At 34.6% G+C, this 13,421-nt stretch overlaps 1 protein-coding gene across 8 annotated transcripts; it reads right to left on the bottom strand.

The window, feature by feature from the left end:
* Positions 1 to 700: 700 nt before the first annotated feature.
* On the bottom strand, positions 701 to 13,282 carry LOC142633158 (NADPH:adrenodoxin oxidoreductase, mitochondrial-like). 8 transcript variants are annotated; one of them, XM_075807426.1, is made up of 15 exons: positions 12,933 to 13,282; positions 10,093 to 10,208; positions 9,422 to 9,556; positions 9,176 to 9,280; positions 8,539 to 8,652; positions 8,359 to 8,412; positions 8,076 to 8,192; positions 7,346 to 7,455; positions 7,192 to 7,265; positions 6,376 to 6,437; positions 5,906 to 6,104; positions 5,595 to 5,655; positions 4,556 to 4,623; positions 1,659 to 1,804; positions 701 to 1,503 (listed from the first exon to the last, which is right to left on the bottom strand). In XM_075807426.1, the coding sequence occupies exons 3-15, from the start codon at positions 9,536 to 9,538 to the stop codon at positions 1,276 to 1,278; spliced, it is 1,455 nt and encodes a 484-aa protein (XP_075663541.1). In that variant the 5' UTR covers positions 9,539 to 9,556; positions 10,093 to 10,208; positions 12,933 to 13,282; the 3' UTR covers positions 701 to 1,275. The 8 variants fall into 8 exon arrangements, with proteins under 8 accessions (XP_075663541.1, XP_075663542.1, XP_075663548.1 ...); XM_075807427.1 differs by lacking the exon at positions 10,093 to 10,208 and having other exon boundaries at positions 12,933 to 13,043; positions 13,118 to 13,280; XM_075807433.1 differs by lacking the exon at positions 10,093 to 10,208 and having other exon boundaries at positions 12,933 to 13,029; positions 13,118 to 13,269.
* Positions 13,283 to 13,421: the final 139 nt, after the last annotated feature.

Below are 13,421 nucleotides of genomic sequence, written 5' to 3'. Positions count from 1 at the left end.
ACTGCTTTTACGGTTGGGAGATGATAGGAATAAGAATAGGAATAGGATTGCTTTTTGTTTCTTTCGTCAATGAATTGGGTTGGATTTTACTTTTTTCTCATGAGACTTTTTGAAAGTTTTGTTTTGTCTTCGCCGTGTGCATGGGTTGGACAATTTGTTTGCTAAAAATGTGGGCCCTTTGGACCCACACAAAGACAACCCCCACATGGGTTCTCTCTCCACAGCCTCTTCTGTTTTTGGAAGGGCTGGGCTAATAATGGGTACAGATTAAAAATCTTACATTTTGGAAGTTGAATGCAAATGGAATGGTTGTGTTGGATCTTAAAAGTTTAAATAAAATATTTTACCAATTGAGCTAACTTAAACCCATATTTATGTCTTATTGTGTTAAGTGAATTTAAACATACCGTTGAGCTAACTTACCGTTGCCAAACATACACTAACTGATTTGAATAAGAAGTTAAAAATAATGCAGATAAGAATAATGAAACACTTTGAATGTCATAGTATGCATGCAGAAAAAAGTCCTTAATTATGGGATTATTTTGTGTTAGTTAATTTTTGTGCGTACATCCAACAAAACAAGCTATGGTTCAATCAGGCAGTAACATTTGAAACATGTAAAAATAGTCAACATAAGTAACTAATCTTGCAATATCAACTGTAAACTCAATTCAAATCAAGCACGGTCCGTAATAAGTTCAACTCTAACTGCTCTTCAATATCTCTTGTGATGACTATTTATCCACATTACAAAATTCATATGTTTGAACAATGGATACACAGAAAAATCGTAAGGCCCATTAAAGCAGAATCAAGCAACCTGGGAGTTTTATTCCATAATCGCAACTCCTCCAGCAGCCTTTATTTTCTCTATTATTTCAACATGATATCATGTAATTCTAAGTTTCTAACTACTCTCTAGATTGTGTATGTTATGCTGCTCCAGCATTTCAGTGCATACAATGGAAATGAGCTGGTAGTTGACATGCAAATGATAGGTCAGTTTAACCAACAGCAGAACTTCCTAAGTCAGCAACAAAATGAGAAGGTAAAAAGAATGAATCCCTCTATAATTTTTTTGGCCCAAAAGAATTCATGGCTCAAACATGATGCTCAACAGGGCATTCCAACAGGAAAAATAATGAATTCTTCTCTATAATTTTTTCTTTATTCTATTTTCTGTGATACAAAAGAAAGGGGGGGGGGGGGGGGGGGAAATATTAAAGCAAGATAAAATTTATAAAAAAAAATCCCTACGATAAGGGTGTTGATTTATTCCCTGGCAACTTTGAGTAGCTCCTCCCACGTAGTTAATTTATCCCTGGGTTTGTTTTTAAGACTACCAAGCCTAGTTTCTGTAGAGTCTATCTTTTCCCAGGCACTGAACTGCACGAATTTGACTTTCCGGTTATCTAATAAATGGAGTAGACCCTCTCTGCCTGGCTTGGGCAAGCTGGCTTTTGATGCCGATAGATTAAGATCTTCAGATATACTCACAACCTACCATATGAATAGGCCAGATTAGCAGACCTCTAAAAAGATATATGATAGACAAAATTTAAATTCTCATAAAAGGCTGTACCTTTTTTTTTTTTTCTTTGATAAGTAAATAAAAAGTTGTACTTTCATTCTATGTAACACAATAGATCACTTACAGTTTCCTCGGCACAATAGAGGTTTGTAGCAATTATCCCAGTTGGTCCTCTTTTCAACCATCCACATACATACAATCCCTCCTCAAGCAGAGTTGGATCTCCTGAAGTATCATGTAGAACTCGACCTCTGATGTTGGGAACCACACCTGAATACAAAGTCATTGCATGGATTAGCATATAAATTCATTTGTGAAGTTGTGCAGCAGGTGACCTACAAGCTAAGAGGCACATACACTTTCTCTGGTGTGTCCAGAGACACTTCTGAATGCATGTTGGAAAGCTCTTTTTTTTTTTTTTTGGTAAATTCCTTTGACTTTAGACGTGTTTAAAGATTTTGATAGTTGTTATTTATTTTAAAACTTAAATAAAATATACTTAAAGATATATATTTTGATAAGCAATAGAATTTTATTAAAACTCAAAGCTTGTATACAGGAAGTATACAACACTAAAACAAGGAAAGAAGTCAAGAAACATAGAAAGAAATATATAAAGGACGAAAACTTGTTAGCTAATAAGTAAAGTATCTACAAAATCCAAAAAAAGAATTCATAAAGAAAGTAAAGGACGTGAGACACTACTCATAGAGTCTTTAGAAATAGGAACTTAAGATTTGGCAATGATAGTTCATTTCCTTCAAAAATTCGAATGATTCCTCTCTTTCCAAATGCACCACCTGAGACATATAGGAGCAGCACCTCACTCCTCCAATCTCCAGCATAGCAAGAACAGAATTGGGCATTTCCCAGTTGAGTCCAACTAGGCAAAGTAAATAATCTCCACAAATCTCTAGCAATAGAACACTGTAAAAGGAGAAGGTTCATTGATTCTCCATTAGCCTTACACATACAACACCAGTCCATAATTAGAAAGAATTATGAGAATGCCCCTCTTTCGTAAATTATCTGTTGTCAAGATTTTCCCTAAATCTACTTATCAAAAAACATTTTCCCTAAAGCCACAGTCCAAATAAAGAATGTGACCTGAGGTGGGTTTCTAGTTTTCCAAATACATTTCTAGGGAAAATCGGTGGAACTTACATTTCTTACTTGGAGCTCTCTCTATAAAACCTTTTAACCTGGAATCCTTTTGTTGGTGATGGAAGCCACACACCAACTTATCACCTCCTGTGGAGGTGACCTAGTGCATATTAATCATCAAAGAAATGTGCCAAGGATTCTCTCTTCCAATCTTGAGCCTTTCTGATAAACACTAGCTTCCAATGTTGCTGACCATTAACCCACTCCGTATAATCCAAAATCAAGGCCTTGTATCTCTAGCAAATCCGAATAACTCAAGGAACTTGCAACTGAAAATTTCATTGCTATTTACACTTGCCATCACCCACCTCAAAGTGTGTATATGAAGCAAATCTAGTCCAACCATTTCTGATGTTTTTTCACAAATCCACCCTGTAAGGTCCTTTAACAATTCCAGAGCACCAACCACCTCTGCTAATACAAAATATACCTAAACCTAAAGATATATACATACATACATACACACACACACACACACACACACATATATATATATTGATAGGTAATAAAAGCTTGATTGAAAAAGTACATTGTGTTCACCATAGTGAACAAATTGTACTTTTTTTTTTCCTATCAAAAAACTGTTATTCCTCCTTCTTGATTTGTTTGTAACTGTTTCAAGTACAATTTGTTCACATTGTGTTCACCATAGTGAACAAATTGTACTTGAAACAATTACAAACAAATCAAGAAGGAGAAATAACAGTTTGTAAGAAATCAAAAATGGAAAAACATTGTGAAAAACCCAAACCCAAGACCTAAAGATATATTAATTAATTAATTTTCGTATCCCCGCCATGTTGTGTCCTAATTTTACAAGACTTGCAGCGTTACTCATGTCGTGTTGTATTTGTGCCCGTGCTTCTTAGTCTACAAGACTTTTTTGTTTTTGTTTTGTAATATAAGTATTTTAGTCTTATTGAGGTTCTATTCATATTATATTTTTTAAGGTTCATAAAGTTCAATATGTTTACAGGGAAAAAAAAAAAAAAACCTGGTGAAAAAGTCAACAAAAACTCCACAAAAATATGTACTAACTCGTAAATTATCGATCCAAGGAAGGGTTTGGATTGGCCACACACATTCAGTAGGAAAATTTTTTTGGCATAATAAAAATTGAATTTAATGAATAAATCCAAAGTAATTATCAGGTACTCACCTATCAAAAATATTATTAGGTACTCAAGTTTTGAATCCCCCACCTTCCTCTCCCCCTAAGATTTTTTTTTTTTTGGAGATAAAAGATAGTCTCCCCCTAAGATTTTACATACATGTTTTAATTAAATTTTTTATCAAGCATATTTTGGGAAAAAAATTAAGAGCGAGTTTGGCAAACACTGCACTTAACATATGACATTTATGATTGGACTGAATGGAGCCTAGTTTGTGTTTGATCCGAATTATGACCCAACCTAATATAAAAGTATTACGGTTTTTAATGAGGTTTTTCTGAGGTTCAGTCCATGAACACTTTGGCTTTTTGGCCGCTTTTATAGCCCATTGTGAATTTGTTGTGTGGGATATAAATGTCGTTGTTTTAGATAAGTGTTGATAATGGTCGTGTTGTTTAAGAGAGAAAACTATATTGCCACACTTTTTGTATAATTTCCCCAAAAATAGTAAAATCACTACACTCCATGAACGTAGGAAAATTGTGAAACCATATAATTTCTTGTGTTGTGTGATTGCCTTTGTGTGTGTGTTATTTTTCTTTCCGTTTTTGCATCTCACAGATCTGGGAATTCATGTAAATTCTCAACAATTTACATAGTTTTCCTAAAGAAAATACAAATTGCAAGCAATGAGAATAGAGAAGAATGAGAAGACCAACTTGGTGCATCCACCCTTTTGTTTTACCTTTCTGATGATCAAAGGGTAAACCATCAACTGGAACTGATTTGTAACCAATGCTCTTTAGCACCATCCTACATACAGAGAGGGCACATTGTAATAGAGTTAGTACCTTATTTCAATGACTTGGTCAGAAGATATAGTAGGCACAGTTTAGTTTGTTTATTCTTTATGTTAATTTCACTGATCATCACCAAGAATAAAGGAATTCATTCATCTTCTAGTAATTTAAGTGGTTTGCCTTTCTAACCAGTGTTGTTAAAAGCGTTAAGTGCACTTAAGCGCAAAGCGCAAGTGCGCGCCTGATTGATGTGAAGCGCACATTTAAAAAAAAAAATTTGATAAATTAAAAAAAATTATTAATGATCAATTCAACAATCAAGTGATCAATTAATCATATAAATTATAATAAAACATTTTATATAATTTATATAACAATTATATAATTCTATTGTGCTTTACAAAATATGTGCAACCATGATATTTGATGGCCATGATTACAAAACATAGTTGAATCAAAATAGAAATGTAGAACCAAGAAGGCAAAGGCTAAAAAGTACTAGAATATTAAGTAATATTATCTTTGTGAGTGTCTGATTAGTGTTTGTTTGTGTGGTTGTGGTTAAAAGTTCAAAAATTTCTAAAGAGATAAGCTTAGCCGCTTAGGTGTATGGTAGCACACCACACTATTAGTTTTTATATATTAAATCAATGGCTTATATCAATCATATTTAGATCTAATGGCTAAAAATCAAATTAGGATTTTTTTTTTAAAATTTTACAAAAAGCTAAAAAAAGTGCACTTTTGTGAGGGCGCTTTGCTTTAGAGGGAAAAAGCCCCAAGGGCTCTGCGCTTTGTGTTTAAGCGCGCTTTTAACAACACTGTTTCTAACCGTGACATGGCACAGCATGATCTGGAATTATATAGATTTTTATTTATAAAAGTTGTAATATTTACAATTAAACCTCAAGTGAGTATTAGTAGAATTATTAATAGCATATTATGTGAACTATATGAAGATTCAAAGCTTCTAGCAGAAATTACCTGCATTCAAGGTCTTCAAATTTTCCAGTTCCAACTGCAATACGTTTTCCATCACCAACATCTACAAATAATATTGAATAAATTCCATGTAATTATGCACACTTGGACAAACCATAGACACATAATGATTGTGTAGTTTTGGAAAGGATCCTATTTTCCATGACATTTTCACAAGTCATCTTGTAATTCTGAAAAATGGAACATAACCAGTTGCTTTAATGATGATGAATCTAAAAAAGTTTGTTCAATGTGCTAAATAGACACAATTATTGCGGCCACAATGCGTTGTAGGACACAAGAATGCTAAATACCTTTAAGAACTGTCTTCTCAAAGTGCATGCCAGAAACATGGCCCCTTTTTTCATCCGACTCTAGAAACCTATCAGGTTTCCGGAAGAAAACAAAGTGGAGTTCACGTTGACCAGATCTTGGATGGGAAGGTCCTGTGGTGGCTGCCTTAGAGAGCAACTCATAAACCCTCCTTTGAATTCGATTGTTCTTTATCTCTTCCTTTGCCAAATGGCAGCACCACAAGATATATATAAAAACAACAGAAAGGACCAAGTATTAAAAATGAAATGAAAATAAATAAATAATAATAATAAATAAGAGTCACTAAAACAAGGGCATTTAATATTGTCAATGGTAGTAAAAAGGACCTTAACATCACAAACAATTGCTATTGTTGTCATGCTATTATTTATTTATTCTTTTTGTAACAAATATACCCCACTCAATTTTGTAAAATAGCATAAAGAAATAACTGAAAGTAGAGATATACCTCATCTTTTGGGGTTTTAAGAAGATCAGCCTCCTGTAAATGAATACAAAGATCTTTAATACCTGCAATAAGATGCCAGTTATTCTATTAACTTCACATTTTAATGGAGCACTTCCAATAACATCAAATTGCAACTAATCAGGAGCAATTGTTACTCATCGCATGATGATGTCATATAATTTTTAGATGCAACAAAAGGCTGAACACTCGAAAATTTACACACTGCACAAACAGTTATACTGAATTGAACATGGTAAAACTTTAATCAAATCATTATTCAAGTGGGGGAGGGGAGATTTTGAACCCTAGTTATCCTTATAAAGGAGACTAGGCAATGCCACTAAGTTACAAGGTTCTAGGCAACTTCAATAAAGATATTACATACATATACCCGATTAAATGGGGCACATGGTTTTAGATGATTATGAGCATGGTATGGTTGAGAGAGAGAGAGAGAGGAAAAGATAGATTTAAATCAATCCGTTATTCTCTAGTCCTTACTTAGAGGACAATGATAAAAAAAGTGGATAAAAACCGAACAGTGGAACTTGATTTAAACTGATCAGGTCACTATCTATGAATGATAAAAAAACTAGTATATAAGAAACTTCTGAATTAAAGCAGCTGACAAAGCCTGTCAATAAACTCAGATGTACTGCATATGGTTTTCTTTTACTTTTAAACTTTTGGCGCGAATAAACTCTCCATGAGATAATTTATCTTAGTGTTACACCAAAAAATAAATGCACTGTAATATAGAAAAGGGAAATAAATATAGGTTAACATTGTGCCAAAACAAGTAAATTCAAGAATTACCAAGAACTTCGCGTAGCTCTTTGGCAGTACAAGCTGCTTGGACTGGTCCACGCCTTCCAACCAAATACACCTTCCTGCATTATTTATTAACTTAAAAGCACAACACAAGTCATAAGTTTATCAAGCTGCTACATAATGGCAAGACAAGAAAGACCTGACAGAGCTCTCCTCTAAAGCAGCCAAAGCATGACTTGCGATATCAGTTGTTGCCAATTCTGTTGCTGGTCGTAAAAGGATACGTGCTATGTCAAGAGCTACATTACCCTGAAAGTCGAGAGAAATTTTTTTTATCAACAAATATCTTTAATTTACAACCTCATACTTTTGGAATCTCATGTTAATGTCATATGCTTTTCCATCTATGTTTTATTGCTCTCTCGCACATCAATCTTAGAGCACAGTTTCTACGTATCTGTTTTCAGATTCACATATCATTACTCTACTTAACTAAACAGACTTTAATCCAAAGTATTTGGTATAGGTCATATTAAACAAAATAAGCAAGTTCACACCATTTAGGGTGTTTTTTATTGTTAAGTTAAACACACCCAATAAATCTAAAATCCACAAACTCAACCCTCCACCTAGCACTTTCAACAAGAGGAGGTGCCAATTGAGCTAGAGCTCATCTAGGATAATACTTTCAGTTCAATTACAGAATACAGATCAAAATGACATTATTGCAACTTAACCACACTCCAGTCCCAAAATTTTTTTGGGATTCAAGCTTGGTTGCTATTGTTGTTGTTGTAACTTGTAACCACACTTTAACTAATTCCTCCTTGTCCCTAAATGTGATTATTTATTGTGTTATAAAAAGGAATATTTGGACAATGATCTATAAAATACGTTGCTCCCTTACAATCAATAAAACATGAACTTACCTGGCCAAGAATGACAGCTGTATCAGTGTTCTTCAAGTCGGGATCTAGGTTTTTGCAATCTGGGTGCCCATTATACCACCAAACAAATTCTCTGGCTGAATGAATGCCAACCAGATCCTAGAAAAAGTTTATTACATAAAAAACAGTAAGCAAACTCCAGTCTTCCATGTTTCATCCAAACCCAAGATTCTGCATGAGATATTTTCAAGGATAGCTGTCCTACTGAGCACTGACAAACTAAAGAAACAACAACCAAGCATACTCTAGTTCTTATTAAACATACTTCTCCTGGAATACCAAGCTCTCTGTCACTTTCAGCACCATAGGCAAGAACAACCTGATCAAATTGTTAAACTGTTAGTCAAACAAATTTAACATTCAGAACCATATTTACCACAAAAAAGATAAATAATTAAAAAAAAAATTCCTGCACAGTAAAGCAACGTAGTGCTAGCATTCTCACCACATGGTACAACTCACGAAGCTCCAAAAGGGAAACTGAAGACCCAAGGGTCACATTTCCAAAAAATGAGCACCGGTCATGGCGTGCAACCCGAGAAAACTGGTTGATGACAATCTGTTGCAAGTTTTCTGGTAAACTAAGCTCAATTAAAAAAAGTATTTAATAACAAACATTAGAATAATTTGATTAAACACCTCAATAGAACTTGGAATCATCTCTAAGACATACAGATTGTGACCCACATGACTATATCGAGAAGGGTCTTGTTACGAGTGTCCTATTTGTACAAGTTAAGGAGTAATAATAAATAATCAATTATGAGCTGTGATGCAAAATTTTCAAAAAGACAAAAAAAAAAAAAAAAACCTGTCAAATAATTTATTAGTTTGCAGGCACAAATTGATTGTTGTCTTGTGTGCTTTTCAAATTGTCTTAATATTTATGCACAATTTGACAATAGTTTTTGAAAAGTATTAATTAAAAAAAATGATAAGTTCAAAAAAAATATCATTTAATAGAGTATTAATGTAACCTTACTTGTGCATTCATTGAGAATGCAATAAATAATCCACATGACATGTTATCCAATTATAATCACTACAAAATCATGAAGAAGCAAAACTTGAAATACTTTCACCTTTGTTTCAGGATGATCAGGTGCTACACCAGACCGTACTAGTCCAAATGGCGTTGGCAATCTATCGATGATATCAACTTCCGCTTCTTGATGTGCCTTCAGCATCTATTCACATGCAATTCAAACACAGAAAAATAAAGAAGCTCGTAATTAATTATGCATTCCTTTACTTTCTTAGCAACCAAACCTACCTACATACATACAAGCATATATTTTTGTGAGAGAGAGAGAGAGAGAGAGATTTACCTTTTCAGCGGTGTAGAATCCAGCGGGTCCACTTCCAACAACACAAACGCGCAATGGATGGGAAGAGAGGGTTGAAAAACTTCTGCAAAGCCAGGTCCTTGCTTGGAAGATCGCCATTTTCGTTGAGAATTTGAGCTTTATGAAGGTATTGAGTTTAGGTTTTCAATTCTAAATGTTGCGTATATGGAGGAAGATAAAAGAAACAGGATAAAAACTATTAGACTATTACTCTGAGAAGTTGATGCAGGAGGCAGTGGGACAGACAGATTTATTGTATTTTATTTGATTTTATGTGTAATCCACACTTTTAAATTTATTTTTTCCCCTCTAATAATACCATGACTAACTCTCACATGTTGTAGAAAGCCCATCAATTAATTGTTAACATGCACCAGCTATTAGAACGATTTGTCCAATCATAACACAGCCAAATATCGAAAAATGGTATCAAAATCTTATCCTAAAAACAATTAGAAAGACGCATTCATTATCAATTCATCCAGTTCCATAGCCATTGATATATGGTCATGTGATTGATAATGGATCATCAGAATAAAGGGAAACTGCATTATAAATTATAATCAGTCTTGAATGAGTTCCAGGGCAATGTTAAAAATAAATTTTGTTTTTGGCAAATTATGAAGCGCAATTCATGAACTTAAGGTTCTGACCTTCACAATGAATTAAGATAACCCCATGCACTGTCTTCAAGAAATGGACCTACACCCAAAATCGCATTCTGCAGCGGTGTTCCAACTTGCAAACCCCAAAGGTGTGCCAATATTTCCTAGTTTCATAACAGTGCCACGTATTGCTTTGTTTGATTATGTTGGAATCTTAGAATTGAACAACAAACAAACCAATAAAACCAACCAAGCCAAGAAATCGATGACAACCCTTGTGAATCCAACAAAAGGCCAACTATTTTATATCAATATGGGAAAAAAAAGAAAGAATTGAATCAAAGGATTATTTATGTACCACCTATTGTCTAAGAGAAATTTCATCAAACACATGGCAGGCAACCTTTTTCAGAATCATCCTCCAATCTTTTTCTCATCTTTCTAACTCTCTCTCTCTCTCTCTCTCTCTCAAGCCAATTAAAAACTTTAAACCTTAATCAAAACCAAGTCTTGGCTACATACCTAAATCAAAACTAAGCAATCCATATCAAATATTTTTGTACATACTAAGAAAGTTCAAAGTACCTTTTAACTTAACTGATGCCGACTGAGGGTGAGTGCCTTTTTTAAGTTTTTGTTTTGTCTCGTCGTCGTGTGAATGGAATGGGTTGGACCATATTTGTATGCTAAATGTGCGGCCCACACAAGACAACCCCTATATCAATATGACATGGGTTCTCTCTACAGCCTCTTTTGTATTGAAAGGGCTGGGTTAATGGGTACGGATTTGCACTCAAGCCCATATAAATCTTACATTTCTTTTTTTTATTGGTAAACTAAGGGGGTGTTTGGTGGTTGTTTTTAAACAACCATTTTCAGTTTTTAAATAGCATTTTAGGCATTTTTACACACTTTTTCACCCACATGTATTTCCACAAATGTTTTCAAACAACAATTTTCAGTTTTTAAACACATGTACCAAACGGGTCCTAAATCTTACATTTCGGAATGGACTTGTGGTGTTGGATCTTATACCTTTTTCAAGCTTAGGTTAGGTTGGATTGGAGCTCATATTATCATCCATAACAAAATTAAATAGATGATTAATGTATACCCTATTCAGCAAAAAAAACATATTAATGTATACTCTAAAGGCAATATTAGAGCCTGCTTGGATCAGTGTGATTTTGGATTATATCACTCAGTTTCAAAAATGGGTTTTCAAAACGTGTGGGTCCCACAAAAAAATGTGTGTTTGGCTTGGTTTTAAACATTTGTTTCCATCACTCAAAACTCAAAAATTTGAGTTAGAGTGATGGAAACCGAAAACAGGAATCGGGTGTTTTCAAAAACTGAGAATAGATTCTCAGAGGCAACAACGTAAATATAAGGCGTTTGTGGGGCCCATAACCTATGGTATCAAATTAGTTCAGAACTCATGTGATATTACCGTTGCAAATTTGGGCTTCAACATTTCTCACTTCCCTCAAAATATTTCAGCCAAAATTTTCCCTCTTTCTCACTTCCCTCTCTCCGTCTTGTCTCAAATTTCATCTACTGCATCAAATCTCAGCCTCCATTGATCTAAACCGAAGCACCAAACCCAGCAGATTTCTCTGCATCTGAATCGGAATTGGAATAATGAGTTAGAGCTCTATCATCGTTGCAAAAACCGAAGTAGTCATTTCTGTGATCTTCTCCTAGGTGCAGTATATATCTCTATCTCCCACTCCATTGTCTATGACCATTGTATGATTTGGGTATTGTGGTATGATTTCTGTTTTATTGATTTTTGCCCATGGGTATTGGTGAGTGTGTTGAAGTGGGTTTTTCTCCAAGGACTCATCTTCGATCTTTCTTTCTTTTTATAATTTCTATTTTATTGATCTGCACCTGGGTCTTTCTTTTTATTATTTCTGTTTTATTGAAGTGGGTCTTTCTTTCTTTCTTGTGGTGTGATTTGTGGGTAATGAATACTTTAGTCCCAATATTGTTAGCAGAACTCAGAAAATCAGAACAATGGCAAAAAATGGGACACAGGTGATTGAGATACAAATGAAATTGCATGTAAGAAATTAGTAGAGTACAGACCTTTTGAGTCTTGAATTTATGTGACCCATTAGTTTAATTGATGAACTCAAATTGCCATTTGTTTATATCAAATTGCCCAATGGTCTAAGTCACACAAATGCCCACTAGTACTGGAGTAATAATTATTTGATTCCGACATTGGTAGGAACCTGACCCTATATACATCACCAAAACAAGATTACTTAAAGAGATTTTTTTCTAATCATACCAAGCTGGCTGCATAACAGCTTAAAAGTGAGCAGGAGTAAGGAACAAATACAGTAGCGATATTGTCATGGTGATATTCAGTTTACCGCATATGAGGAACTTCGTAAGGGTATTATTGACTTCAAGTCTAAAGACAAAAAAAAAGGATCGTGAAAGTGATGACAAACTGTTGGTAAGTGCCTACAATCAATGCTCTTTGGAATTTGGGTCTGCATAACTGTATAAATGTGCATATACTAGAAGTATCAATGTGCATATACTACGATTTTGGTGCTATGGCCAGTGCCCTCTTAAGTGTATAGGAGTATTACAAGTATGTTCTCTTGCGCAGGAATCTATATCATACTTCATCGTTAATTATCTGTGAGAATCGAACTTGCTAAATGTTAATACACATATATTACCTCCACGGGACAAACCAGAGAATCCATATACACAATTCCTAAAAATGACAAACTTGCTAATTCCTAAAATGACCCACTTGCAAAGAGACTCAACAAATAAGGTATATGGCAATAAATCTACGTTCGGGAATTTTTGTACAAACAAGCATACCTATATGGCAATATTGAGGCAGCGGAGAAAATTACCTTCAACGGTGGATCAGATTGTGTCAGCGACAAATATTTGAGCTCAACTGATTTGGCCCCTGACCACGATCTCAAGTCAGCGGAGGGCGAGGTGTAACTAAAATGGGTTCTCTAGAAACAGATGTGTTAAATGGGTACGAAACTGGAATTGAAAAAAGAAAGAAGATCAAACAGAAGAAGAGAACCTGTTGTGCGCGTGCGTGCGTTGATGTGGGAGGCGAGGGAAGAAGAAAGTGGTTTTCTGATGGGAGAAAATGAGGGAGAGGAAAAAAAAGAAAAGTATAGAACGCGGGTAGGAAACAGTTTCACCACTGTGTAGTGTCTGTTGGCAAGAAGTTGAGTTAGAAAGACAAGACGTGTGATTGGGTTTTTAAACCAAGCAGGAGTTTTTGGAGTTTTTCAGTGAAAGTGGATTCGAGATTGAGTTAAGAAACTTAGTGATAGGGAAACCAAACAAACCCTTAATTATTTATTTCAAAATACATTTTT

The sequence above is a fragment of the Castanea sativa genome, chromosome 4 (assembly GCF_040712315.1).
Source record: "Castanea sativa cultivar Marrone di Chiusa Pesio chromosome 4, ASM4071231v1".
NCBI lineage: Eukaryota > Viridiplantae > Streptophyta > Magnoliopsida > Fagales > Fagaceae > Castanea > Castanea sativa.
Note: the sequence above shows the minus strand (reverse complement) of the source record. Positions and strands in the feature narration are given on the sequence as shown.

What these genes read in the sequence shown, in the direction of transcription:
- LOC142633158 (XM_075807426.1), bottom strand. Translation starts at nt 9,538, where the DNA reads ATGGCGATCTTCCAAGCAAGGACCTGGCTTTGCAGAAGTTTTTCAACC. An exon ending in CAGCTGTCATTCTTGGCCAG is followed by an intron (nt 7,456 to 8,075) that starts GTAAGTTCATGT and finishes CTCGACTTTCAG; the next exon opens with GGTAATGTAGCTCTTGACAT. An exon ending in TTAGAGGAGAGCTCTGTCAG is followed by an intron (nt 7,266 to 7,345) that starts GTCTTTCTTGTC and finishes TAAATAATGCAG; the next exon opens with GAAGGTGTATTTGGTTGGAA.